General features: G+C 35.8%; 1 protein-coding gene across 1 annotated transcript in view; it reads right to left on the bottom strand.

Annotated features, from left to right (window-relative positions):
• LOC114336064 (DNA damage-binding protein 1) overlaps positions 1–26,190 on the bottom strand; it is a 74,353-nt gene that overhangs the window by 7,724 nt on the left and 40,439 nt on the right. Inside the window, exons 8-13 of the mRNA XM_028286381.2 lie at positions 22,911–23,226; positions 20,111–20,234; positions 17,032–17,353; positions 3,683–4,006; positions 3,094–3,387; positions 1,814–2,040 (exon numbers count right to left, since the gene is read on the bottom strand). Coding sequence (XP_028142182.1) covers positions 1,814–2,040; positions 3,094–3,387; positions 3,683–4,006; positions 17,032–17,353; positions 20,111–20,234; positions 22,911–23,226 — 1,607 coding nt within the window. The remainder of the gene's footprint in view (positions 1–1,813; positions 2,041–3,093; positions 3,388–3,682; positions 4,007–17,031; positions 17,354–20,110; positions 20,235–22,910; positions 23,227–26,190) is intronic.

Genomic DNA, 26,190 nt, shown 5'->3' with positions numbered 1-26,190 from the left:
ATGTCGATAAGATTGTTATAAACAAAGAACTTGACCCTTCGACCCTTTTTCGCAAAACAAAACATTTTTTTTGTATTGTTTTGGGTCATTCTAAGCATAAAATGTTTTTACAAGTTTTTTCGTAGGATGCATAGTTTTCGACATAAACGCGGTTGAACTTTCAAAAAATCGAAAAACTGCAATTTTTGGACCGGAATAACTTTTGATTAAAAAATAAAATAGCAATTTTGCTTACCGCATTTGAAAGTTCAAGTGAAATTCTATCGGTTTTGATTATTTTCACTGCTAAAAATTAATTTTCTTATTGTTAAACAAAGCTATAAACACACAGTGCTTAGATGATGTTTTCAAAGCATTTCTCGTTTAAAATCGAACGAGTAGGCGCGCATACAGACAATTTCTGCGTAGAATACGTAAATTAAAACACATGCATCGGGCACGGGAAACACTATGTGTTTATAGCTTTGTTTAACAATAAAAACATTAATTTTTAGCAAAGCAAATAATCAAAACCGATAGAATTTGACTTGTACTTTCAAATGCAGTAAGCAGAATTGCTATTTTATTTTTTAATCAAAAGTTATTCGGGTTCAAAAATTGCAATTTTTCGATTTTTTGAAAGTTCAACCGCGTTTATCTCGAAAACTATGCATCCTACGAAAAAACTTGTAAGAACACTTTTTACTTAGAATCACCCAAAAAATACAAAAAAAGTTTTGTTTCGCGAAATATCGCTGTTGTGTAATTCCTCAAGTTCTTTGTTTATAAAAATCTTATCGACATCCGGATCAACTGTTAACCAAAAAATTCGTGTTTTCCGGGTCAAAATACATAAAAAAACTTGGGTAAGCCCATCTGAATTAAGGAGGCCGTTGTACCCCCCTGGCGACAGGACTAAATACTCCAATCCTTGCTTTAAACACTTCGAGCAAAATTGTAGGTATAACTTCCCACAGTTACACCATTGTACTGCAGTCCAGTGCTGATATGGAATATTCCAAACTTTACGAGTGACATTGTTGGCACTTCTGGAGATGTCGAACACATATTTTGGCTCTAAGTCCACTTTCGTGCAATCTTCTGCGCCTGGTTTTTTGGATTGGGAGTATCATCTACAGCGCTCACTTCAATGTCAGCAGTTTAATAGTTGGTTTACTATCTTCTGTTGGCATCATAACCCTGGATGGGTCTTTACTTGCCTGGCTATGTCCTTCCATTCAGATCTCTCTTGTGTCCTTCTCCTCCAATGTCTTATATTCATTGTTTTCAGGTCGTCTTCCACGTCACCCAACCATCTCGTTATGGGCCTTCCTTTTTTCCTCTTCCTATCGGCTTCCACTGTAATATTTTCTTTGCTGTTTTTTTCATTGTCTTGTCTCTGGATATGACAGCCATGACAGTCTTTGCCTTTTCACAAATTTTAGAATATCATACCCTTCATTCAATGCATTAACCTCGTCGTTCCTGATTATCCATGTTCCATCTTCCTCTTGCACTGGGCCATATACTTTTCTCAGTATCTTTCCCTCGAATGTCCCGAGTTGGGCTTCATCTTTTTTTGTCATTTGTTGGTTTATTATATGAAAGCTAAATATTGGAATATATTATAAACTTAATAATCCTATTGGGCAGCTGCCCGTTGAAAATAAATAAATAAAAGAAGAGCTTGGAAAAAATGTAATAAAATATAAACCTCACATTATAAAATATATAACAACAGAACTATGGTCTGGAATGCTAAATTTGTCATCTATTAATATTAAATTAACAATATCATCGAAGATGAGATGAAAATATATATTAATTCACTTACCGAAACTCCATCCGCCACTTCTTTCATCTTATCCTGTTGTAAATCTAAAAAGCTCTCTATTAAATCACCATCTATGAAACCTTCGCTATTTTCCGTCTTTATGTCAGTGTGAAAAGCTCTCCAGAACGAATGGTCGATCTTGCCGACGGATTTTATTGTCGAGGAAAGTTTGTCTTGAAGCTCTTGCAAGAATTCGTAGAAATCTTGGGGTATTTGGGTTACCAAACCTTAAAAATAAATATATATCAAAAAATTTATCATAACAGGTCGACCGTTAGATGGTTAGGCAGAATACAATAGCAAAACGACAAATAGCTGACAGCACTGTTCAAAATATGGAAATAAAATATCCACCTGTTTCGTGGTGACTCAAGGTCGCAGTTCAATTCAGCTTTGTTGTATAGTACATAACATTGAGATATAACTAAGAAAAATGATTTTCTGAAAGTTTATCGAATTAATTTTAAATCATAAAATATTATTTTAAAAATAGCCATTTCCTTAAAACCAGATATGTTGTAGTTAGTCAAAAGTGCTATGACTGCCTCTACACAGATGCTCCGATGAGGCTAAGTTAAAGCCGAAATACGTATAAGTACATAGTAGAGGCCCTGTTCTTTAATCGAATCTGAATCATCTTTACTTCCAGATATTTGTAGCTTCAAACAAGTAACAATAAACGTATATACAGATACGGAAAACGTGTATCGTTAGTATTACAAAATTAGCGAGAGATACTAAAATTATGTTTACATTTAATAGAGACATCAAAATTATATTTCTCTTAATCTGCCGATTGAAACCCGAATGCTTCAATTTAACAATTTAAAAAAAAAACGTCCTGCATTGTCAGGTGTACGGTACATAATTATCATTTTATGCATCGATTTTAACATTGTCCGTAACGTAGGATGATACTATGTAAACTTACACCATAATAATAAATTATACGATAATTTCCGTTGATCCTATGATCATCCTGTTTAAGATTTTATCTTGAGGAGCTCGTGTAAAATATACAAACGTTGAAATACAAACAAACATTTTTTGACGCCAAACTTCAACGATATTAATAAAATTAAAGAATTAATTTTCCGACTGCGATAACCTGGCTACACTGCAGTTACAGAAATATACCTACGCAACGAATTGGTTTGGTTACCCCGCCTACTAGTATCGCTATATTGTTTTAAATACGTTTATCTCACTTCATACCGTTCAAACTGTATACCCACGTTAATTTTTTTCCGATACTGTACATGTATAATAAACGTATTTACCTATGGCTCCTCCCACAGTACCAAACAGAACGCACCCTCTCGTGGGCGTCGATGATTCGGCAATATTCTGCATAACCAAAGAACCGTGCCTGAAAACATTGATCATGTCACCGACATGAAATTGTCCTACTTCTTGCATTTGAGACCGTTCTTCATCAGTCGTCGCTGCACTATCCTTTTGACATACGAACATGTTGAAACTGTTTTCGGCACCCAAGAATGTGTCATCGTCGAGTATTTCGACAGCGGTCATCCAGTTGGGGTTGTAATCTCTTGCTATTTCTTCGAAACTACCTATAAAGCAAACTCGTATTAAACATATAAATAGTCACATAAACCTAAATTAAAATCTTGAATCTCGGGCCGTTCTTTTAAGATACTTCCATAAATACTAAATGGGTTCAGGCCAGGACTATTAGGTGGCCATTTTATTAATGCTACTGTATTAACGGAATGCAGTGGCATTAATGGAATGGCAATCGATAGTAATATAATGGTCGTACAATTAAATTATTTGACTTTGTTCTTTTTGGTGGTGTTTCTTTTATTACACAGAAAACATAAACAAAATAGAGCAAGACTTACTTACCTTCCATTGTTTTGTATTGTAAAAGTGTCATGCTTCTCATCAAATCTCCAATCAATATGAAGTCCCCTTTCGTTTTTAAAAATAGTGAAATGATATTGTTAAATTGTGAACATTCCAGTCTTAATTCTTTCTCCGCTGTCCATTCGAAAAGCCGAACGGTGCTGTTAATGCTAGCTAGTAGTTTCCCGTTGAACTCTGATAAGGAGTAGCATGCACCCTTTATTTCTTTTTCTGAGACTTGCGTGAGTTTATTGTCGTTCCAGTGAAAAACGAGAAGACGGCCTTGTTTTGGTTCTGCTTCTTCGGGATTTACATTAGCAGTACCTGAAATTAACAGAAAATACATTTACATTGAATATATGTACCAAATATTAAAAAAAAAAACAATATCAATAGTTATTCAATATTTAACGGAAATATTGAAAGAAAAGATCTAACTGTATCACTTCATAGTGTTTTGACTTCGTGAAAACCGATTATTCTAAAAACGTTTCATACTTAGTAATCTTTGTTGTAACAACAAGGCAATCTTTATTTTCTGATACCTGTTGCAGTTTCAGAACTTAAAAATATTTTAAATACATATTTCCAATTCGTACCAGCAACCCCATCTAATGCATAATAGATTCCGTAGTACGACCCACATGCGACGAGACTGTTACAGTCTCTTCAAGTTACCAAAATAAGCGATATTGGCACGATCGAGCCCCCTTTAACTACCGAAATAAGACATCCCTGGGAAAAATCCGAGATCAAGACACCCCTAGCGCATTATTAATCGGTGCTTCCATATCTAGAATGGCCGTTAATGCAATCTGTTCATTATTACTATCAATGGAGTAACTGATTTTCTGAACTACTTCGTCTATACAGTGTTTCACGTTAAGAACGGAACAATGCACATATGGAGATCAGTGTTGCCAAACCTCTTGGGTACGGTTGGCTACTCCCCAAGACTGCCGATATACGATTCCATTCTAATCAGTACGGCATGGCATCGACGCGCTTCTATCGTCCATAAGAAATACATTTGCCTGTAAACAACGTACCGTTCTTAACGTGAAACGCTGTATAGTGCTGTTTCTGTTGATTTTCCTTCTGGATACGCTGATTGCCATTGAGAGGATATTCCTCAATGGCCCCTCCTTATCAAAAATTTTTTCTATTGCCTTCAACAGAAATGATGTAAGACCGATCGGTCTGTAGGTTTAGATAAGGCGTTGTGTTGTCATCCTATTTTGTGTATGTACACCATCCTTACAGTTGTACAGGTCTTTGATATATGGATGACCTCCACCCCAAAGATCGTTGTTAGAATGGGCAACCGAATGTCCAATCGTTTTTGTAGTAGGACAGGAAATATTCCGTCCGTCCTTGGAGATTTAAATGGAACAAAGGGGTTTATGCCCACTTTGCATTCTCCGGTTTGTAGTTTATTGCAGAGAATTCCCAATCTTCTTTCCTGGGACGGTTAGGTCGTTCCAGGTTTGCAGTCTGAGTCTGTTCATCAATAATTGTGGATCCTGGGAAGCTATTCTGCAGTAAGAGCTCTTGAGTTTCCTTCTTAGATTTGGTAAAGGTGTCATCAGGTCTTTTAAGTAGGCCTGGTCGCTGTGCCGGATCTTTGGAAAGGATCTTGTGGATTCTAGTGCTTGCAGGTATATTTATTTATTTATATACGGGATTACCCCCATTACAAAACATACAGTATAAAATCAATCTCTGACTAGAGTAAAATAAATCTTAATTACACATTAAACAAAAACGAAATATTAATAGTTATCCATTACACATATTACATCTATTACACAAATCAATTAAAATAAACAAAAAAGTACCTGCCAAGCTCTTTTAATCCGGTTCTTAAAAGCAGCCAAGGAGACACCAAACATTTCCAAGTTATTCTCGTTTATAATTTTTAATGTTCACTCAATGGACGAATGCATACCATAGTTTGTTCGATGAAAATGTATATAAAACTAATCAACATGTCTGAGACTTCTGGAGGGAACATATAAATTAATAGATTTGAGAAGTTCAGAACAACAAATTAAAGCATTTATTAATTTAAACACAAATACCAAATCAGAGTTATCTCGTCGAGTTTTTAATAAATTCATGTTGAGTGTTTTTAAAATATAGGTATAATCGTGATTAATAATGCGTATGTTAGAGACCATACAATAGATGCATATTCCACTTTAGATACAACCAAAGCATAATATACCGTTCTTAAAGCCCATACAGATAGTCTCAGACAGTTGCGAATGATAAAGCCCAAATATTTTAATGCATTTACTGTTACATTACTTATATGCTGCACAAAACGCAACTGCTCATCAAATGTGACTCCTAAGTGTTTTATTGTTTTAACATAAGACAATTCATTTTCATTAATTGTGTAAGAAGTATCATATTTTTTATTACCTCTAAAAAAGCTTATATAACAGCATTTAGCAACATTTAAATGCAAAATATTATTCTCACACCAAATACTCAACCGGTCTAAATCTTCTTGAATTAATGTTACATCAACATTTGAATCTACGGATTTAAATAATTTCAAATCATCTGCAAACATTAGGAAATCGCAATTTCTAAAACATTCTGATATATCGTTCACAAATATATTAAATAACAAAGGTCAACAGTGAGCTCCTTGGGGTACTCCTGATGTCACATGAATTACATTTGAATTAAAACAACCTACTCTCACCTGTTGTGTGCGATCTCTTAAAAAGCTATTGAACCATTGCAAGGATTGATAACTGAAGCCAAAAGCATTTAATTTTCCCAATAAGATGTTATGATCTACTCTGTCAAATGCCTTGGAGAAGTCAGTATAAATAGTATCCATCTGACTTTTATTCTCCAACGCGTTTAATATTTTTTGTTCAAAGAGTACTAAATTTGTTACCGTTGATTTATTCTGAGAAAATACATGTTGATTGTGTATTTAGACGCTCTTTACAATAAAATTTTAATTGATAGTCTATCAAAAAGTTTTGGTATAGAGGATTGTTTACAAACGCTTCGATAATTTGTTATGTATTGTTTATTACCCGATTTAAAAATTGGACAGATATAAGAGTGCTTCTATAAAGTTGGGAAAACTGATGTCTTTAATGATGACTCAAAAAGAAGATATAAAGGATTAGTTAGTGAATATATACAGTTCTTTAGAAAGTAATCGGGAATACCATCTGGACCACTGCTTAACTTATTGGGTAGGGATAAAATGTTGATTGAAATATAAATTTTCCAGACAGCTTCCTTTTCCGTGGCAGTCACTCCCAACTGTTACGTTCAAATCCCCCTCCTCCCATAAACATTGGATTCCTTGGATTTTTACCTAGATTAATTGACGTATCGTGGAATGCATATTGTAGATTTCCCACGTCTATTCATTTATCGTCCGTTTTGCTCTGTGAAGTGTAGAAAGCTCTGATTTAGGTTGTGACCAGAATTTGTTTTCCAGCGTAAGAACATTTTGCTTATTTAAATATAGTCGGAGATATAGAAGCGGATTTTGTGCGTGATAAGTAATATGGAAAAACTATACGGGGATATGTTGAATTAGTTGTGTACATTACTTTCACCAACGGCCGGAAACCAGAGTTGGGGCCGAGGGTAGTTAAAAGGGGTCAAAGTCGCGGATTTTATTATTTTTTTTTATGACGCTCATGATCGAGATAGTGCACCAAAATTTGGGAATAAGTAGGTCATGACGTAACTAAGTAAAATATCTAGGGGCGGAACGCTGCGCGGCCGACAAAGGGGTGGGGGTAGGGGGTGAATATAAAAATTATAAAGTCGAGAGATTTCTGTAGCCTAGCGCAATCAGAGTAATCCCGAACAGACCAAAACAACTTTATGTCATCGGCATATGCCAACACTTCAGTCAGTCAATGATTTAATAGCATCATCTATAAAAACTGCAAACAATAAAGGACCCAAGTGGGACCCCTGAGAGTGGAAAATACTCATTAGAAGTGAAACCATTCAGTTTGACACATAAAGACCTGTCCCGCAAGTAAGTTTTCAACCAGCAAAGAAGTTTACCACTCACACCAAAACACTCCAATTTATGCAATAAAAGGCAATGATCTACCTTATCGAAGGCTTTGGACAGATCAATATAAAAAATATATGGGGTTTTTGTGACGTTCGTGATTGGGATAGTGCACCAAAATTTGGGAATAAGTAGACCATGACATAACTAAGTAAAATCCCCAGAGCCGGAAACCAGAGTGGGGGACGAAGGTAGTTATAGGGGGTCAAAGTCGCGGTTTTTATTATTTTTTTTGTGACGCTCATGATTGAGATAGTGCACCAAAATTTGGAAATAAGTAGGTCATGAGGTAACTAAGTACAATCTCCAGGGGTGGAACGCTGCGTGGCCGGCAAAGGGGTGGGCGTAGGTGCGAATATAAAAAATATAAGGGGTTTTTTGTGACGTGCTAGATTGAGATAGTGCACCAAAATTTGGGAATAAGTAGACCATGACTTAGCTAAGTAAAATCCCCAGAGCCGGAAACCAGAGTTGGGGATGAGGGTAGTTTTAAAGGGTCAAAATCGCAGTGTGTATTATTTTTTTTGTGACCCGGCACATTTGTCCCCCACGCAGCGTTCCGCCCCTGGAGATTTTACTTAGTAATATCATGATCTACTTATTCCCAAATTTTGGTGCACTATCTCGATCACGAACAGCAAAAAAAAACCATATATTTTTATACTCACCCCTGCCTACCACCCCTTTGTACCCCAAGCAGCGTTCCGCCCCTGAAGATTTTACTTAGTTACGTCATAACCTACTTACTCCCAAATTTTGGTGCACTATTTCCATCATGAGCGCCACAAAAAACAAATAATAAAAACCGCGACTTTTACCCCTTATAACTACCCTCGTTCGCCACTCTGGTTTCCGCCTCTGGGGATATTACTTAGTTATGTCATGGTCCACTTATTCCCAAATTTTGGTGCACTATCTCAATCACGAGCGTCGCAAAAAACCCCTTACATTTTTTTATATTCACCCCTGCCCCACCCCTTTGCGGCCACGCAGCGTTCCACTCCTGGAGATTTTACTTAGTTACGTCATGACCTACTTATTCCCAAATTTTGGCGCGCTATCTCGATCATGAGCGTCACAAAAAAAGATAATAAAAAACGGAACTTTGACCCCTTATAACTACCTTCCTTCCCCATTCTGGTTTCCGGCTCTGGGGATTTTAATTATTTATGTCATGGTCTACTTATACCCAAATTTTGGTGCACTATCTCAATCACGAACGTCGCAAAAATCCCCTTATATTTTTTATATTCACCCCTACCCCCACCCCTTTGTCGGCCACGCAGCGTTGAGCCCCTAGAGATTTTACTTAGGTACGTCATGACCTACTTATTCCCAAATTTTGGTGCCCTATCTCGATCATGAGCGTCATAAAAAAAATAATAAATTCCGCGACTTTGACCCCTTATAACTACCCTCGGCCCCAACTCTGGTTTCCGGCCGTTGGTGAAAGTCATGTACACAACTTGTTTAGGCAATACGTAAAGTATCCTTAACAATAGTAACCTATACTTATTGTACGGTTATAGAGTATATTCCCATAGGTAAGCTGGTTAAGAGTAGATAACGATTTTTCATATGTAATTTAAAGTATTATCTGCATAAATGGCACAAAGAATATTTGCTACGAGAGGTATATGGTTCAAAATGCATACAGTATCACGACTAATAAGTTATGTTCACATACATGTAGAGTACTTACAGTTTTATTCCTTGATGACGTGTCACATCAGAGCTCTGATTGAATTCCATAATCCATTTGGTTCATTTGTAAGGCACTCACTAATACGCTAAATAAATCATCGTCGATAATACTGAGCAGATTGAATTATCTGAGCGGTATAAAACGATAGCAAAAAAAGCCGGTAAAATGCGGCCTTTTTACGAATAGCGGGAGCGTCGATAGATTAGAGATGATTCTCGTTAGGAAGCTTTTGACGATCTGCCCCGGCGAGGGGTTCAAATGCGAGTCTCAACAATAACCTGGAGTTTCCAGAAAGGTTACATAAATACTACTTGAATTTTAAGTAATCAGTAGTACAGGGGCGTAACTAATTATTTTAGTGAGCCGTGTATAATATATTTATTGTACATATTGCCGGGGGCGACAGGCGAGAGAGATGGCCTATATCACCTCGAAGAGAGGGGATTGGCAAAGATGTGCACAACGATAAGAAATGTTTGAAGAAATTAGAGTTTATATACACAAGGGGTAACAACGATAAAATGGAGGAAAACGATAAGTTTTCCCCCTAGGGATAGATTTTAATCTTCCAGGGGAATCACAGCGATTTTCGTAATACCACGAAGAAAATCACCGTGAGTAGTGTGAATCTTGACAGTACGAACTAGACCATCCTTACCAGGCAATACATCTATTACCCTGGCAGTTGGCCATAAGAGTGGAGGAGTACCATCCTCCTTCAACAGAACCAAATCCCCGATCTTGACAGGGTCAGTAGGGTCGGTCCATTTATTTCTTTGCTGCAGGAGGCAAAGATAGTCTTTTTTCCACAATTTCCAAAATTGCTGTTGAATTTTACTAATACGCTGAAAAAGATTCAACCTATTTTCAGGTATCTCTGAAACACTTGGTTCAGGGGGCGCGGTTAAACTTCTTTGAACTAAGAAGTGAGCTGGAGATAGGAAAGCGAAGTCATTGGCGTCAGACGACATCCTAGTGATGGGTCTCGAATTTAGAATAGCCTCGATTTGGCATAATACTGTGTTAAACACTTCAAAGGTGAAGTGGGAATTTCCTATAATTCGATAGAGGTGATACTTCACACTCTTTATTCCTACCTCATGGAGGCCGAATTGATGGGGGTTGCGGGGAACACCCATCTTGAAAGTTATGGAGTTTTGAGTACAGAATTCCTTAATCTGTTCCGAATTATTTTGATTTAAGAAAAAAAATCATAGAATTCGCGCATTTCATTTTTTGCCCCATGGAAATTTGTGGCATTGTCGCTCCAAATAATACTGGGCGTGGATCTTCTGGCAATAAACCTTTTCAGAGTAAGAATATAGGCTTCTGCGCTTAATCCTGTGACGAGTTCGATATGAACACATTTAGTGCTCATGCAAATGAAATAGGCTACGTATGCTTTGTAAAGCGGTGCCTTCCTCAAATGTGAGGACTTAATTAAGAAGAACCCCCCATAGTCCACTGAGACGACTTGGAAGGGTCTAGTGGGGAGTACACGATCGGGATGCATATCTGCCATCTGTTGAACAGAATTGGGTGTCATGAATCGGAAACAGTTTACACACTTACGAATTAAGCGTTTAATCTGTCTTAATCCGTCAATTGGCCAGTACTTCATTTTGACATACGAAAGTACTGTTTGCGCGCCTGAATGTAATAACTTATGATGAGCTTGAGTCAAGATTAGTTCTACAACTCGACATTTAGAAGGAAGTAGAATGGGGTGTTTTTGATTATACGATATGGGGGCGTGTCGGAGACGTCCTCCCACACGAATCAGCCCATCATTATGTTGTAGGAAGGGGTTGAGTTTACGAATGGCTTTATTGGTCACGAGTTTAGCATTTTTCAATTCAAGAATCTCTTTTTTAAAGTAGATACTTTGGATATACCTGATGATCGCGTGATCAGCGATCTCCATTTCGGGTGGCGTCAATATATCCGTATCTCGTGGAGAGTTATTTATTTTCTTTTTAATATTACTGATGAATCTAAAAAGATAAGCGACAATTCTTTGAATTTTACGAAAAGAAGAAGATTTAGCGAATAGATTTTCAAAGGTGTCGTTGAGTTCGTGATTTGTTGCTATGTTTGAGACAACTAACTTCCTTAATTCAGGAAGATCATCCTGAAAATGAGGAATTTGATGAAGAGAAAAATCGATGGGATTGTCTCTAATAAAGCTAGGTCCGCATAACCAGTCTTCGGTGGTCTGGGGATTATCAAAGACATTTATCCCTCTGGAAGCGGGGTCAGCGATGTTTTCGTGACTTCTGACGAAATGGAAATCACAAGGAAAAGTTTCCAACAAGGAATTGACCTTTTGAATTCTGTTTTGTACAAAAATGTTCCAAATGTGTTTTTTAGAAAGTATCCAAGACAAGGCAATTGTAGAGTCAGCAAAGAGATGAGATGAAGATATACTCAAATTTTTCTTGAAGATGTGAAAAAGTCTATGAGCCAGAGTGACTCCCAACACTATTCCACAAAGTTCCAATTTGGGGATGGTGAGTTTATTTTTTAGCGGAGAAATTTTGTTTTTAGAAGCGATAAGCCGCGACGATACAGAAAAGTCTGAGTATGTCGCTTTGAGATACACACAAGTGCTGTATATTTTTTCCGATGCGTCGGTGAAAATAATTAATTGAACATCAACAACTTTCTTTTGTAAAAGTAAGCATCGAGGTACCTTGACCTCTTCTATAGTTTTGAATGTCGATAAGAGGTTTTGCCAATTTTTCATAATGATGGGTGAGTCAATGGGTTGATCCCAGTCCAATTTCTGGGACCATATTTCCTGTATCAAGAGCTTAGCGTTCACAAGGACAGGGGATAACCATCCTAGCGGGTCATACAAAGTAGCAATGTAGGAGAGAATAGTACGTTTAGTAACAACATTAGCCAATTTGAAGATAGGAGTTTTAAACGAAAAGTGGTCGCGTTCTGAATCCCAGAATATGCCTAAGACTTTATCAGATCCCGTGAAGTTAAGACTGACTTCAGAGACGGGATTTAAATTGTGTTGAGACAGAAATTCTGAAGAACTGCAGTTCCACTTGTGGAGGAGGAAACCATGGGTTTCTAGCAAAGAAGTTAATTGTTCGAAAAGACAACTTAATTCATGAAGACTGTCAGCACCGCTGATCAGGTCATCCATATAGATAGATTCTTGCAGAACACTAGTAGCAAGTTCGTGGGTATGTTTGTTGTTGTCAGCGATGTGCTTGATAACTCTTTGAGCGATAAATGGGCTACTTGGGAGCCCGAAGGGTAATCTTTGAAATTGATAGCACCGTAAAGGCTGCTGAATATTGTCCCTAAAGAGAAAATTTAACAGAAATGTTTCAGTGGGACAAATGGCGATTTGTAGGAACATAGCCTTGATGTCGCCTACTAGTGCGAATTTAAACTGACGAAACTTAGCGAGAATGTCAAAAAGTTCATGTTGGACGACATAACCTTTGTCTATGACGTCACTGAGGGAGATTCCCGTAGACGATTTATTGTTTGGATCGAAAACTATACGAGTGGAAGTAGTAGAGTTGGATTTGAAAACGGGAAAGTGAGGGAGAAAGTAATTAGGTTTACCTGAGTCATTTAGCATTTTTAACGGCACTTGAATTATTTGTCCGTTATTGAGATATTCCGATATAATGTCCTGATATTTTTCCAATAAATCAGGGTTGAGTTGAAAACGTTTCTCGAGACTGAGAAAACGTCTTTTTGCCGAGAGAAACGAATTTCCCATGTCTATATCTTCGATAGGGAGTTTGAGATTGAGTGTGGACTCATATCGTCCATTGGGGAGAACATTAACATGTTTTACAAAATTAATTTCAGCGGGGTGATCATTAATGAGATCGGTGTTCTGAGGAGCGGCTTCTTCCAGCTCCCAGAATTTTTGTAAATGATCGGATAGTTCCTCGTTGGACACTACCGGCTCATTTACGGCGGAAGGAGTGTTATGAGAACAACAAGTAACGAGAGAGTTTGAATAAAATTCCAAAGCCTTTTTAGTATTTTTCGACTTAAGAGCAAAGTCTGGAACTGACCCTGATATCGTGTACCCGAGTAGAGTGCGTTGAAGAACGGGAAGACCTTTTCCCAAACGAATTATTTCAGGTTGAATGATATCGTTATACAGGTCTGCACCGAGCAGGATACCAATTGGGGATGTTACATGGAACATCGGATCACCTAATGGTATCTCTGAGGGTATGTTTAGTTTGCTCGCCGAAATAGAAATTTGAGGAAGCGGATTTGTTATCTTTGGGAGTACAGAGCACGAGATGTCAAAAGGAACGTCGTTAGCGACAGCGAAAATTGTTGTATCTACAATAGATTGAGACGAGGATGAGGTGGAGTTAATTCCATTGATCCGTAATTTTCCATCTCTAGTGGTGAGTGACAGTTCCTTTACGAGGTCAGCACTAATAAATGAAACCTGTGAGGCCGAGTCTAAGAGTGCCTTTGCGAAGACCCTCTTGCCGCTAGGAGCGACAAGATAGACCTGGAGTGTGCTTAATAACACCAAATGATTATCAAGCGAGGCTGCAGATAGAGCCATTGAATGTGGAGTCGAATTTTGAAGATTAACTTCCGTTTCAGGAGCTCTAACATGTGAGGGCCCCTGTTGTGAATTACCCTGTGTATGGGAGTTATTTGAGATAGCGGTTTTATTATGATTATTTGAGTTGTGTTGGCCAACAGCCGCGGAAGGGTTACTATGACCCGTTTTGTCGAAATGGAGCAACGTGTGATGACGAGATTTACAAACTATGCAAGAGAATTTGGATTTACACTGATCGAGCATGTGAGACCCAAGACAATTAATACAAAATTTATTTTGTTTGACAAAACTAAAACGTTCTTTAGAATTCAACTGCTTGAACTGAGGACAAGAGTAGATCGAGTGAGAGTCGTTGCAATAGGAACATTTCTTAGGACCTAAGCGAGGCGAAAGGTTACTGGTAGAAGTGTCTGAGGCTAGGTGTAAAGAGTGTCTGGAAGTAGTAGTCGATTTTGGTTTTGATTGAGATTGAATATTCTCAAGATGAACAACGCGTGTCTCGATTTCCCCTAGAAAATGGACAAAATCAGGGGTAGCTTGGCTACCACCGGATTGGAACTCAAGAGCCCTAATGGTAGGTGCGTCGAGTTTCTGAGTAGCGATATGTATGAGAAGTAAATGCAAGAGATCTGAAGGGGGCCTATTCAAGTTCAATAGGGCCTTGAAATTATTTGACATGACCGTATGAAAATTTCTTAATTGTGAGTGATTTGCGTTTCCAGAAATAGGAGGCGCATCAAGAATTTGAGAGATGAGAGTTTTGATAAGCGATTTAGAGTTGGCGTACCTTTGTGTCAGGTTATCCCGGGCTATTTTGTAATTGTCACCTGTGAGTGGGATATGCTCGAGAAGCGTCAAAGGCTCGGAAGTTAGAAAACTTTTGAGGTAAATGAGTTTTTCCAGATCACTTAATGTAGTATCAGATCCTATTATTGTATCAAAGGTCTCAATGAATGAATTGTATTCAGTAACTAAGCCACTAAATGGTTTTAACTGAATACGAGGGAGGTTTACTGTTCGTTGCCTAGCCATAGACTGTGAGGTTAGAGAAGAATTAGGGTCAAATTGGAGGGAGGGGGTAGCAGTCACATTAGAACTTTCAATGACCTCTAACCTTTCTTCCAATAGAGAAATTGTATCCAAATATTTATCAAAAACCACAGAGGAATCAGTAGAGGGGGTAGGTTCCTCGGGGATCGTCTCCAGCACATTTTGAGCATCGCGGAAAAGTCCGTAAGAATGTTTGAGTTGTGAAATTATTTCACGAATTTTATATTTGTTTAGAGAATTAAGAGTTGTGGGAACCGAATCAGCCAACTTGGTTATATCAAGTTTTGCGGTGAGCCTCTGTCGGTTATATTTTGATCGGTCAGCCATGTTGCGAGAATGTGAGATTAGATAGATTATTTGCAAATGTCTAAACCTATAAATCGATGCGAAAATGAGAGAATATGTACAACATATTATATATTACACGTTTAATAGTGTGAGATTGGCTTAATAGTATCACCCTGTATGAGCGCAGATTAGTATATGAAATGCAAAACTATAAAATTTCAAAATATATGCAATTTTCCAAAATGGGTATTTTTCAGCAAGTGTGAGACACCCTTAACAAGTATTTAAATTAATTAAATTGAAGGAAAAAACAATTATTTATTTTCTATAGTTTTCTAGAAGTGTAAAATGAGCTTAAGCGAAGCTAAATGTAGCAAAAACTTACAATTTATGCAAGAAAACAAAATTATTTTTAATAATTTTTGTAACCTGTGAACCAGGCTTAATCGGATTCAAAATTATAAATTTAATTTAAATCAAAAGGTTGAACAAACAATGTTAAAATTATAACACCCGTACTATCAGCCAAGAAATGAGTACACTTTTTGTATACTATAAACAGAAAAATATATTTACGAAAATAAAATAATGTAATATATGCAAATATTTTTTCATACAAACAAAACGACTCCTTTATTTGAACAAAGCAAGTAGTTTCTGAAATTGCACGTGTAGACCGGGCTTAACAACCTACCAGCTATTGTAGAGACGTGCTGGGTTAAATACTGAGAATTTGAGTGCAGAAAGAGAGGAATATTTTATTTTTGTGCCGGGGCGGCGTGGCTTGGAAATTTCCAAATGCAACAGAAAGACACTATAAATGAAAAACCGTTATTCTCAGAATAGAGATTATCAAAATATGCAAATACGAAGGACCTTGAGGATTTAATTAATAAATAATTAATATGATACGGCTCGATGGAACAGAAATGTTTAGGCAATACGTAAAGTATCCTTAACAATAGTAACCTATACTTATTGTACGGTTATAGAGTATATTCCCATAGGTAAGCTGGTTAAGAGTAGATAACGATTTTTCATATGTAATTTAAAGTATTATCTGCATAAATGGCACAAAGAATATTTGCTACGAGAGGTATATGGTTCAAAATGCATACAGTATCACGACTAATAAGTTATGTTCACATACATGTAGAGTACTTACAGTTTTATTCCTTGATGACGTGTCACATCAGAGCTCTGATTGAATTCCATAATCCATTTGGTTCATTTGTAAGGCACTCACTAATACGCTAAATAAATCATCGTCGATAATACTGAGCAGATTGAATTATCTGAGCGGTATAAAACGATAGCAAAAAAAGCCGGTAAAATGCGGCCTTTTTACGAATAGCGGGAGCGTCGATAGATTAGAGATGATTCTCGTTAGGAAGCTTTTGACGATCTGCCCCGGCGAGGGGTTCAAATGCGAGTCTCAACAATAACCTGGAGTTTCCAGAAAGGTTACATAAATACTACTTGAATTTTAAGTAATCAGTAGTACAGGGGCGTAACTAATTATTTTAGTGAGCCGTGTATAATATATTTATTGTACACAACTAATTCAACATATCCACGTATAGTTTTTCCATATTACTTATCACGCACAACATCCGCTCCCAGCTCTTGAGACTAATACTACTTATACTACTTCTACTTACCAACAACAAAGTACGGACTCGGATCATTTCCTAAAGTACACGAAACCAACGACATTGCATACTCCTGTTGCATCAGTTGATGGGCGTGTAATATTTCAAACGTATTTTGGTCTATTATAAGTAAATTATGTATTTCGACTTCTTGTCCATAGTCGGGTGCCTGACTCGACAATAAACTACTGCTACCAGATTTACTTATTCCTAGAGATCCCACACTGCTGGAAATTGTGACTGACTGGGCCATCGTCGACGCACTTTGTCGTGCCGGATTCAAGCCAGTTGAATCTTGAATATCGATGCGCGCTGTCACAACACCGAAGGTCTAGAAAAACAAGAAAACAATTATTTAACAATATATGTGAGACAAGAGAATGCAAATGGGATATGTGATTTTTTACATAAAATGGTGGCCAACATTGAAAATGTAAAAACTAGCATTTTGGGCCGATTCTTGTCCCTAAACCAGTTAACTCTATGTGACGCCATGTGGCACCACCCACAACCCAAGCCTCATTAAACACATTTTGTAGCACCCAATTGGTGCCACGCTTTGGCTGAGTTCACAGATTATCCCAAACCCTTTTTTCAGTGCGTCACAGATTATCGAATTCTCTTTAACGCATTACAGTTGGAAGTGACAGAAAAAAACATACGTCCGTGATTATTATACACACAACTTCGAAAATATATATTAGTTGAAGTTCATTTCCATATTAAAGCGACTTATATTTTATAGATATATAATTGGTTGACAATTACAATACTCTAAATAGATAACCAAATCCATGATGCGAATAAAGATAATTTGAAACAAAAGTAATCTATCGTGACAGTACTTTTACCATGTTAACAAATAAAATAACAATTTTGTAATTCTAAGTTAGAAATTTGTCAACGACGTAAAAAATATAAATATTTTATGTCATTGGTATATTCGGACATTGTATAGTGAAATTGTATTCTATATTTATTTAGGTTTTCCTTAAAATATTTTAAATAAAAATATTCTAGCAAAAATTTATATAAATATTGATATTTATATAAACATAACTATAAATATTCTGACAACTGTCAGATTGAACTAAAATGTCATGCAGCGATTCGCGACATTCTCAAAATCTTATATGACGTCAAAATTAATGACGCACTGAAAAAAGGGTTTGGGATCAACTGTGATGTCTTGCTACCGATCATCCCAAACCCTTTTTTCAATGCGTCACAGATGATCGAATTCTCTCTAACGCATTACAGTTGGAAGTGACAGAAAAAACGTACCTCTGAACATTGAACTTAAAAATTATGCATTCCTCGACGGGTATTTGCATATTAAAACGACTTATAAATGTATAATTGGTTGGCGATTATAACATCCTAAATAGATACCCAATCAATGATGCAAATCAAAATAATTTAACACAAAAGTAATAGATCGTGACAGTATTTTTACAATATCATATGGTAAAATGACAATAATTGTAATTTCTAGGTTAGTATTTTTCAGCGACGTAAATATAAATATTTTATGTCATTGGTATATTCGAACATTATAATATAGTGAAATTTGATTTTATATTTATTTATTTTTACATTAAAATATTTTAAATATTAATATTCAGGCAAATATTTGTATAAATATTGATGTTTATATAAATATAAATATTCTGACAACTAAAATTTGTCATGTAGATTTTACTAAAACGTCACGTAACGATTTGTGACATTCTTAAAATCCTGTATGACGTCAAAATTAATGACGCACTGAAAAAAGGGTTTGGAATCCACTGTATACATTTTTCTACGATTTACGATTTTTTTATATTCCAAGTGATTTTGTGTAAGGGGCAGTTACGGTTATGCTAGGGCAATATTGGACCACGTTTTTGAATTCAAAATTTAATATTAAATTACAAATTTATAAATCAGCTTGTACTGTTTTACGACGTCGACACAATTGTACAATCCACTAAAGATGCGAAAGAAATTTTTACCCTTTTTGAAAGCGGAGCCACAAAAATTGGTCTTAAGGACACTGATATAAGACAATGAAGATAAACCAAGTACATGGTAATTATCAAAAATCGAAGACAAATAATTAGACAAAAACATTTCGATAAACGAATACAATTTCGAAGTTTAGACATAACCAAGAACTCAAACCACTCTATGAAAATGAACATATAGTACGATACATCAAGGCAAATCGTATAAGACGAGCAAGACACTGTACTGAGATCAAAATCATGAAATACTATAACCTGGGAAAGACCCGATGTCAGGTAAGTTGTTCGCCCAAGAAAAAGATGGAAAATAGAAGTGTGAAGAGTGGAGGAAAATAGAAGAATATAATAGAAGAATAGGCAGAACAAGACGGGAACGATAGGAGGTCACGTTTAGGACAGCTATTGCATTGGCTTTGATCATGAAAAGTCATAAACAAACAATTCCAAATTAAATTTCCAAATCAGCGTAACTTTACATTATAAGCCTGGATCCTGCTTACCAAAAAAGTTTATTATTAGCAAGTTGAAAATTTGTTAATAACTTAACGGTGTCTAGTCGGACAAACTTTGATGTATGGGAACACTGGAACAGGAGAAGTTTTAGTTGTGGAACAGGTTACAAGTTTCGAACATCAGACTACGAAAACATTAAATGTATTTTGTCGGACAGAACTTGCAATTGATTTGTTGCCGTTTCATTAAACTCTCATGCAAAAATAGGACTGCTATGAGTCACCAACATAATTCCTGTCATTTGACATGTTCTACGTGTCGGACTTATTAAAATGTCCAACATATTTGTCGGACAAACATTTTTTCATATAATATAAAGTTTGCTATTGAATAAATTTAAAAAACAACCTGCAAGTTTTCACAATCATAAACTTGTCAGGATGACACGTTCCACAATTAAAACTTCCCTTGTTCCAGTGTTCCCATACATCAAAGTTTGTCCGACTAGACACTGATAAGCTATTAACAAATTTTCAGCTTGCTATTAATAAACTTTTTTTTTGTACACGCCTATTACATTGAATTGTTTATATTACTTACAATATTATTATTGTAAGTATAGTTACCTGCGTTTGTTCTTGATACGCAATTCTTCTAGCAGATTCTTGTAAGGGTACTGTTCTTATGTGCAACTTCTGAATTTCATCAATTGTTCCTATGGTTACTGAGGTATCCGTCGCTAACGCCAAACTAAAATAGAATTTTTGAATTAAAATAATTGAAAGTTACACTATAACAACAATTACAAATTAACAAAATACTTCCCAATACATTCTTTCATTAATCACACCGAAATGGTTGATTTATTCTTCTAGTGCATATAAATTTTGCACTAGCATCTTGTATATGCTTCTTTTCATGAACATTTTTCAGTGCGTCACAAATGATAGAAAAAAAATAAGTCCGTGGTAATATACATTTTAGTGACAGGACATTTTAGTTAAATCTGACAGTTGTCACATTTTATTTGCAATTTGGCATAAAAACAAATCAATTGTGTTTATTGTATTTATAAAATGGTATTTTCTTTGATTTGTATAGTCTTATAAAATGTAGAGATTATATTCGTAGATATATTATATAATTCGTAAATAATTTTTTTTTTCGATTATAGCGCCATCTATTGACAACTAGAATAAATGTTATAAATGTTACCGACGAAATGTAATCACCGACGTGCGTTTTTTTCTGTCACACACAATTTAATGCATTAGAAAGAAATCGAAAAACTGTGACGCACTGAAAGATGGTCATGAGAAAAAAAATACATATTAAAAAATTTGAAGTCTGTACAAATGGAAATCAAATATTTAAGTATTTTTATTTAGTATGGCATTATCTCTTGATAAATGAAAGTAATGTAAATTTCAGACGTTCATACAGCTCCTTATTCCTAAAAGCTTTACCGACACTTCCGCCCCTTTTGGATTTCGGAAAAACCCGTCCCACTAAAAGTGTTTATGTATGTTTCTATACTTAAAATATTATATTAAATAAAATATTACATTAAAACATATACTATAGCCATTGTTTATAATATATGGAGATAGTTGGTCAGTCCAATAGGTAAATATGTTTGATTCAAATTGAGACAGTCACCAGATGTCCCCACAATTTCTTTCAGGGTCGCAACGTCAAAATGCATAGACACTAAGTTGGATACGATCCTATTCATAACTACCCAACTCGCATACATATTAAGAAAAATAAATATATATGGAAGAATATATTTAGAAATTGAATTAATGATGTCATGCTACTATACATTATACCGATTGACAAATTTCTCATGGTTGGTATGGGCCTTTAATGAGAGCGACAAAGAGACATGTATTTATTATACATTTAAAACGGGCTAGAAGATACACGCCGGCAAATCGAGGTAGCGCCAGCAACCCACTTCGTGTCGTAGGTAGGGCTTTCTCAGCACAGCGTTGCCAAAGTAGATTTAAAAAAGAAAATAACAAAGTAGAAAAAATTATAATATTTAACTTTTTGTAAACGAATATAATAAACAAATTATTTAAAAGAAAAAACTTTAGTAAAAAAATATTGTTTTCACCCATTTTAAAAAAAGTGGGCGAGAAAGGTTGAATTTCAACGTTTTCACATTTTTTTAAAATGGATGAAAACATTATTTTTTTATTTAAGTTTTTTTCTTTTAAACAATTTGTTTATTATATTCATTTACAAAAAGTTAAATATTATAATTTTTTCTACTTTGTTATTTTCTTTCTTAAATCTACTTTGGCAACACTGCTGAGAAAGCCCTACCTACAACACGAAGTGGGTTGTTGGTTGTTGGCGCTACCTAGCTTTGCCGGCGTATATCTTGTAGCCCGTTTTAAATGTATAATAAATACATGTCTCTTTGGCGCTCTCATTAAAGGCCCATACCAACCAGGAGAAATTTCTCAATCGGTATATATAATAACATGACATCATTAATTCAATTTCTAAATATATTCTTTCATATATATTTATTTTTCTTAAAATGTATGCGAGTTGGGGTGTTATGAATAGGATCGTATTTAACTTGGTGTCTATGCATTTTGACGTTGCGACCCTGACAGAAATTGTGAGGACATCTGGTGACTGTCTCAATTTGAATCAAATAAATGTTCCTATTGGGCTGACCAACTATCCCTATATAAACAATGCTATAGCTCTTAGTTCCGGCAATTCGTTGGCTTGCAAATTTTAGAAGCCACGAATGGTGTAACCAGAAGATTATTTTATTTTTGATATTGTTAATATTAAAGGAAAAACTTTCATTCGTCTTAAGCAGATGCCGTTACCGCACCCATGCCATCATATTATTTCGTTTTGAACCGATACCGGCAGCCCGAATTTTAGTGGCTCAGCAAATCTAATATGCACTTTCTGATGAGACCCTTAGAAGGGTTGAAACTAGTTAGACTGCTTTTGGCGCTTTCTGAACTAAGTAAAATAAGACGGTTCTTGTTTCCTTTCACAACGAAATGATTATTTTTAGTATTTTTATTAGTTCTACTCCTAATCTGAGTATTGGGAACAAATATTTGTTGGAATTTTAGCGTGCTGGACAGGCGGGAAGTGAGACGCAACCTGATAGATCTCCCCCGGCCTTCTTAGATCCGGAAATTCGTTGGCTTGCAAATTTTAGAAGCCACGAATGGTGAAACCCGAAAATGAGTTCTAATAAAGTTTTATTTTTGATATTGTTAATATTAAAGGTAAAACTTTCATTCGCCATTATACTATAGCCTATTCAATACGTAAGGCTGTAATGCCTTATTGGAATCATTTAAGTTTAATTTGTCTATTTGTTAACAACAAACAACATACTTAAAATACCCGAGTAAAAATTAAAATGATGATACTAACCTGTCAGGATAGGCTTCCGCGTTCAGCGAACACATATGATTGACTTCTTTCATATTGACATTGGAAAATACTAATTTATGATTAGAAGAATATATTACAGTCGGTCTATCAGAGCAGGCGAAGACATTTGTTGTACTAAGAGATTTAAAAGTTTTTAAAGCTGTGGGCTGAGTACCCAATGTAACTTTCTTCTTTTCCGCTAGCGATCCCGAATCTTTATGAAGGGTAAAGTAGTACATGGATCCATCCCCTAAGGCGCAGAGTAAGTAGTTTTGACCTTCGAAGCTCGCCATTAACAATGAACGAGGAATTATTTCTAAACAAAAATATAAAATATATGAAACATTATATACTCAGTGACATTAGAAGTGTTACACCCAGATGGAATGATTTCTTGAACTTAATTTTTTGGCAACACAATGACTATATTTAAAGCATGACATGATAACAACATCAATGTTTTATCTTTTATAGTTTTTGTAAAAATAAAGTTTTATCTTTAAATTTTTTTGTGAAAACATCAATTTATGAAGACCAGTTGGTACAGAAATTTTTAGTTTTTATTCCTCAGTGTAATCGTATTCAGCGCAAGAATATGCCTCGAGTTCGAAGACACCAAAATTACCACCATTTTAGCGATTTTGACAGGAGTAGAATTATTGCCTATACAGATATGGGTTTGTCGTATCGCGAAATTGGCCGTCGTGTTAATTGTACGTCCATGAGTTATGCGAGTGTGTCGTGTGTAGACAAACGAAGGTAGAGGAACACGAAGAAGACCAACTGGTCAACCGAGGCGTACCATAGAGCGTCAAGATAGGCGCTTTATACTCCTGGTTCTGCGAGATCGTTTTGCTACTACGCGTCAAATCGCTGACCAATGGTTTGGAGTAGAAGGTAGACTTGTTACTGTACGTACCCTATACCGTAGCATTCGAGCCTTTGGACTGGTTTTATTCCGCCCACGACGAGTGCTTCGTTTGACTGTGGACCAATGTCATCAACGATTGAACTGGTGCAGAGAACGGCAGCATTGGGTGGCAGAATGGTATAATGCAGCATTCAACGATGAATCACGATTTTGTTTAGGTATGCATGATGGTCGTAAGATGATAAGACGCCGCCGTGGAGAGCGACGAGATATCGGGTTTCCTGTTGAGAGGCATCTACACAGGACAGTTGGAGTAATGGTTTGGGGAGTTATTGCTTATGGTAGCCGATCACCACTTCTGATTATTAGAGGCAGTATAAGAGATGCGCGTTATGTTGATGACATCTTACAAACCACTTTACTGCCTTATCTAGACGGCCGTGGAAACGCCCTTTTTCAGGAAGACAACGCGCGTCCCCATATTGCTCGTCGAACCATGGACTTCCTCCAAGAGGCTGGCGCTAATTTTTTGCCGTGGCTAACCCGTTCACTGGGTTTAAATCCTGTCGAACATGTGTGAGATATGATGGAGAGGAGACTGTCCACTTTGCACCATCTTCCACAGACTCTGGCACAGTTAATCCATGAAATTCATTGGAACGAGGTGCCACAAGCAGACATCGATCATCTCACTTTGGCAATGCCTACACGTGTACAGGAGTGTATTCAGCTAGGGGGTCGCCAAACACATTATTAATTTTTTGAAGTTATTCTTCTTTAGGCGCGATTGAGAGTAAAATTTCATAAATCTGCGCGCATGCGCACACAGACAGTGATGACAGTTCGTTGCTAATCTTTCAAGATAGGTATGTATGTATCTGTATCAGCGCTAATAAGTCATTAAAAATATATTAGTTTATTTATTATAATTTTTGGATTTGTCTTTCTCTGTAGTAAGATACTAAAATATTATGTATGTAGGTATAACATTTTTATATGTCTATTTGTCACCGTGTTGTGTAATTATATCCGAAACTTACGTGTCACTTAAAGAAGCTCGGTGGCGTAGTTGGTAGAGCGTTGGGCCAATGATTGGAAGGTTGCGGGTTCCAATCCTGGACGATTCAAATTTTTGAAGATATTCTTCTTTAGCGGCGAATCGATTGAGGGTAAAATTTGATTGATCCGCGCGCATGCGCACACCGACAGTATGGTATTAGTTGTTATACGGGCTCTGATTGGGTGTTGAAATTTTGAAATGATCTGTCAATAATTGTTTAATATGGAGGTTATCGGTAAACAAAAATATTGTATAATATTAGTTTTTATTGATGTGTGGACAGAAATAAAATCAAATTTATAATTATAGTGACTTTTTAAATAGTTTTGAAAAGCAGCAGGTACGTAATTCTAAATGTTTCAGTTGGAAATACCTAATAGTTTCAATACCTATCTATTTGGAAAATGTAAACAAAATAATGTAGTTACCTATTAATTTAGTAGGCAATGCTTTAATTTACATAATCTGATTACGAACAAACTTTCTACAAATCTTCATCTCATATATCGTTTTCTTACTCTATCTTTTGTTGTATTTTATTTCGACAAAAATCAAACTAATAATTTTATTAAATTCATATAAATTTATGGTGTAAACGTTTAGTTTGTGTATATTCCCACATGACGTATACGAGAGTTTGGTGCAGTTTGAAATGGCGTCAACTTTCGTACGGCGCGATAGACGTGAAGTGGGTTCAAGCCCCAAGCAAGTTATTATTTTTTTATTTTTTTTTTATAGATTTTATGATTGTAAGTATATTATTATATAATTTTTGAAGATATTCTTCTTTTTTGAAAGTGGTAGATAAGAAAGTTAGTTTGATTTTTAAATAAAATAAGTACAAATAACCTTTTAAGTATATTTACTTCGTTTAAATTACCTATTATATAATAGAAGAATATCTTCTTACGTGCGTACAAAGTACACACACACATTCTTTTTTTTTTTAATTTTTGGTTGTTTTATATAAAAAATTTTTGGAAGTGGTAGATAAGAAAGTTAGTTTAATATTTAAATAAAATACAAATAACCTGTTAAGTATATTTACTTCGTTGAAATTATATAATAGAAGAATAACTTCTTACGTGCGTACAAAGTACACACACATTCTTTTTTTTGATTACATGTCAATAAAAAGTCTTGCCAATGTATCGTTTCATTGTTGATGAAAATGTACCATGTTGCCAAAAAATTAAGTTCCAGAAATGATTCCTTCTGGGTGTAACACTTCTAATGTCACTGAGTATATTTATAAATATTATGTTTATATGGGGCTAAGCTATCATTGATTGTAATGCAAATTATATTTTATAATTGTAATTTGGTTTTTGATTTACACTCCGGAAATC

This window comes from Diabrotica virgifera, chromosome 2 (genome assembly GCF_917563875.1).
Source record: "Diabrotica virgifera virgifera chromosome 2, PGI_DIABVI_V3a".
Lineage (NCBI taxonomy): Eukaryota > Metazoa > Arthropoda > Insecta > Coleoptera > Chrysomelidae > Diabrotica > Diabrotica virgifera.
The sequence above is the reverse complement of the archived record's forward strand: the minus strand, read 5'-3'. Positions and strand labels throughout refer to the sequence as shown.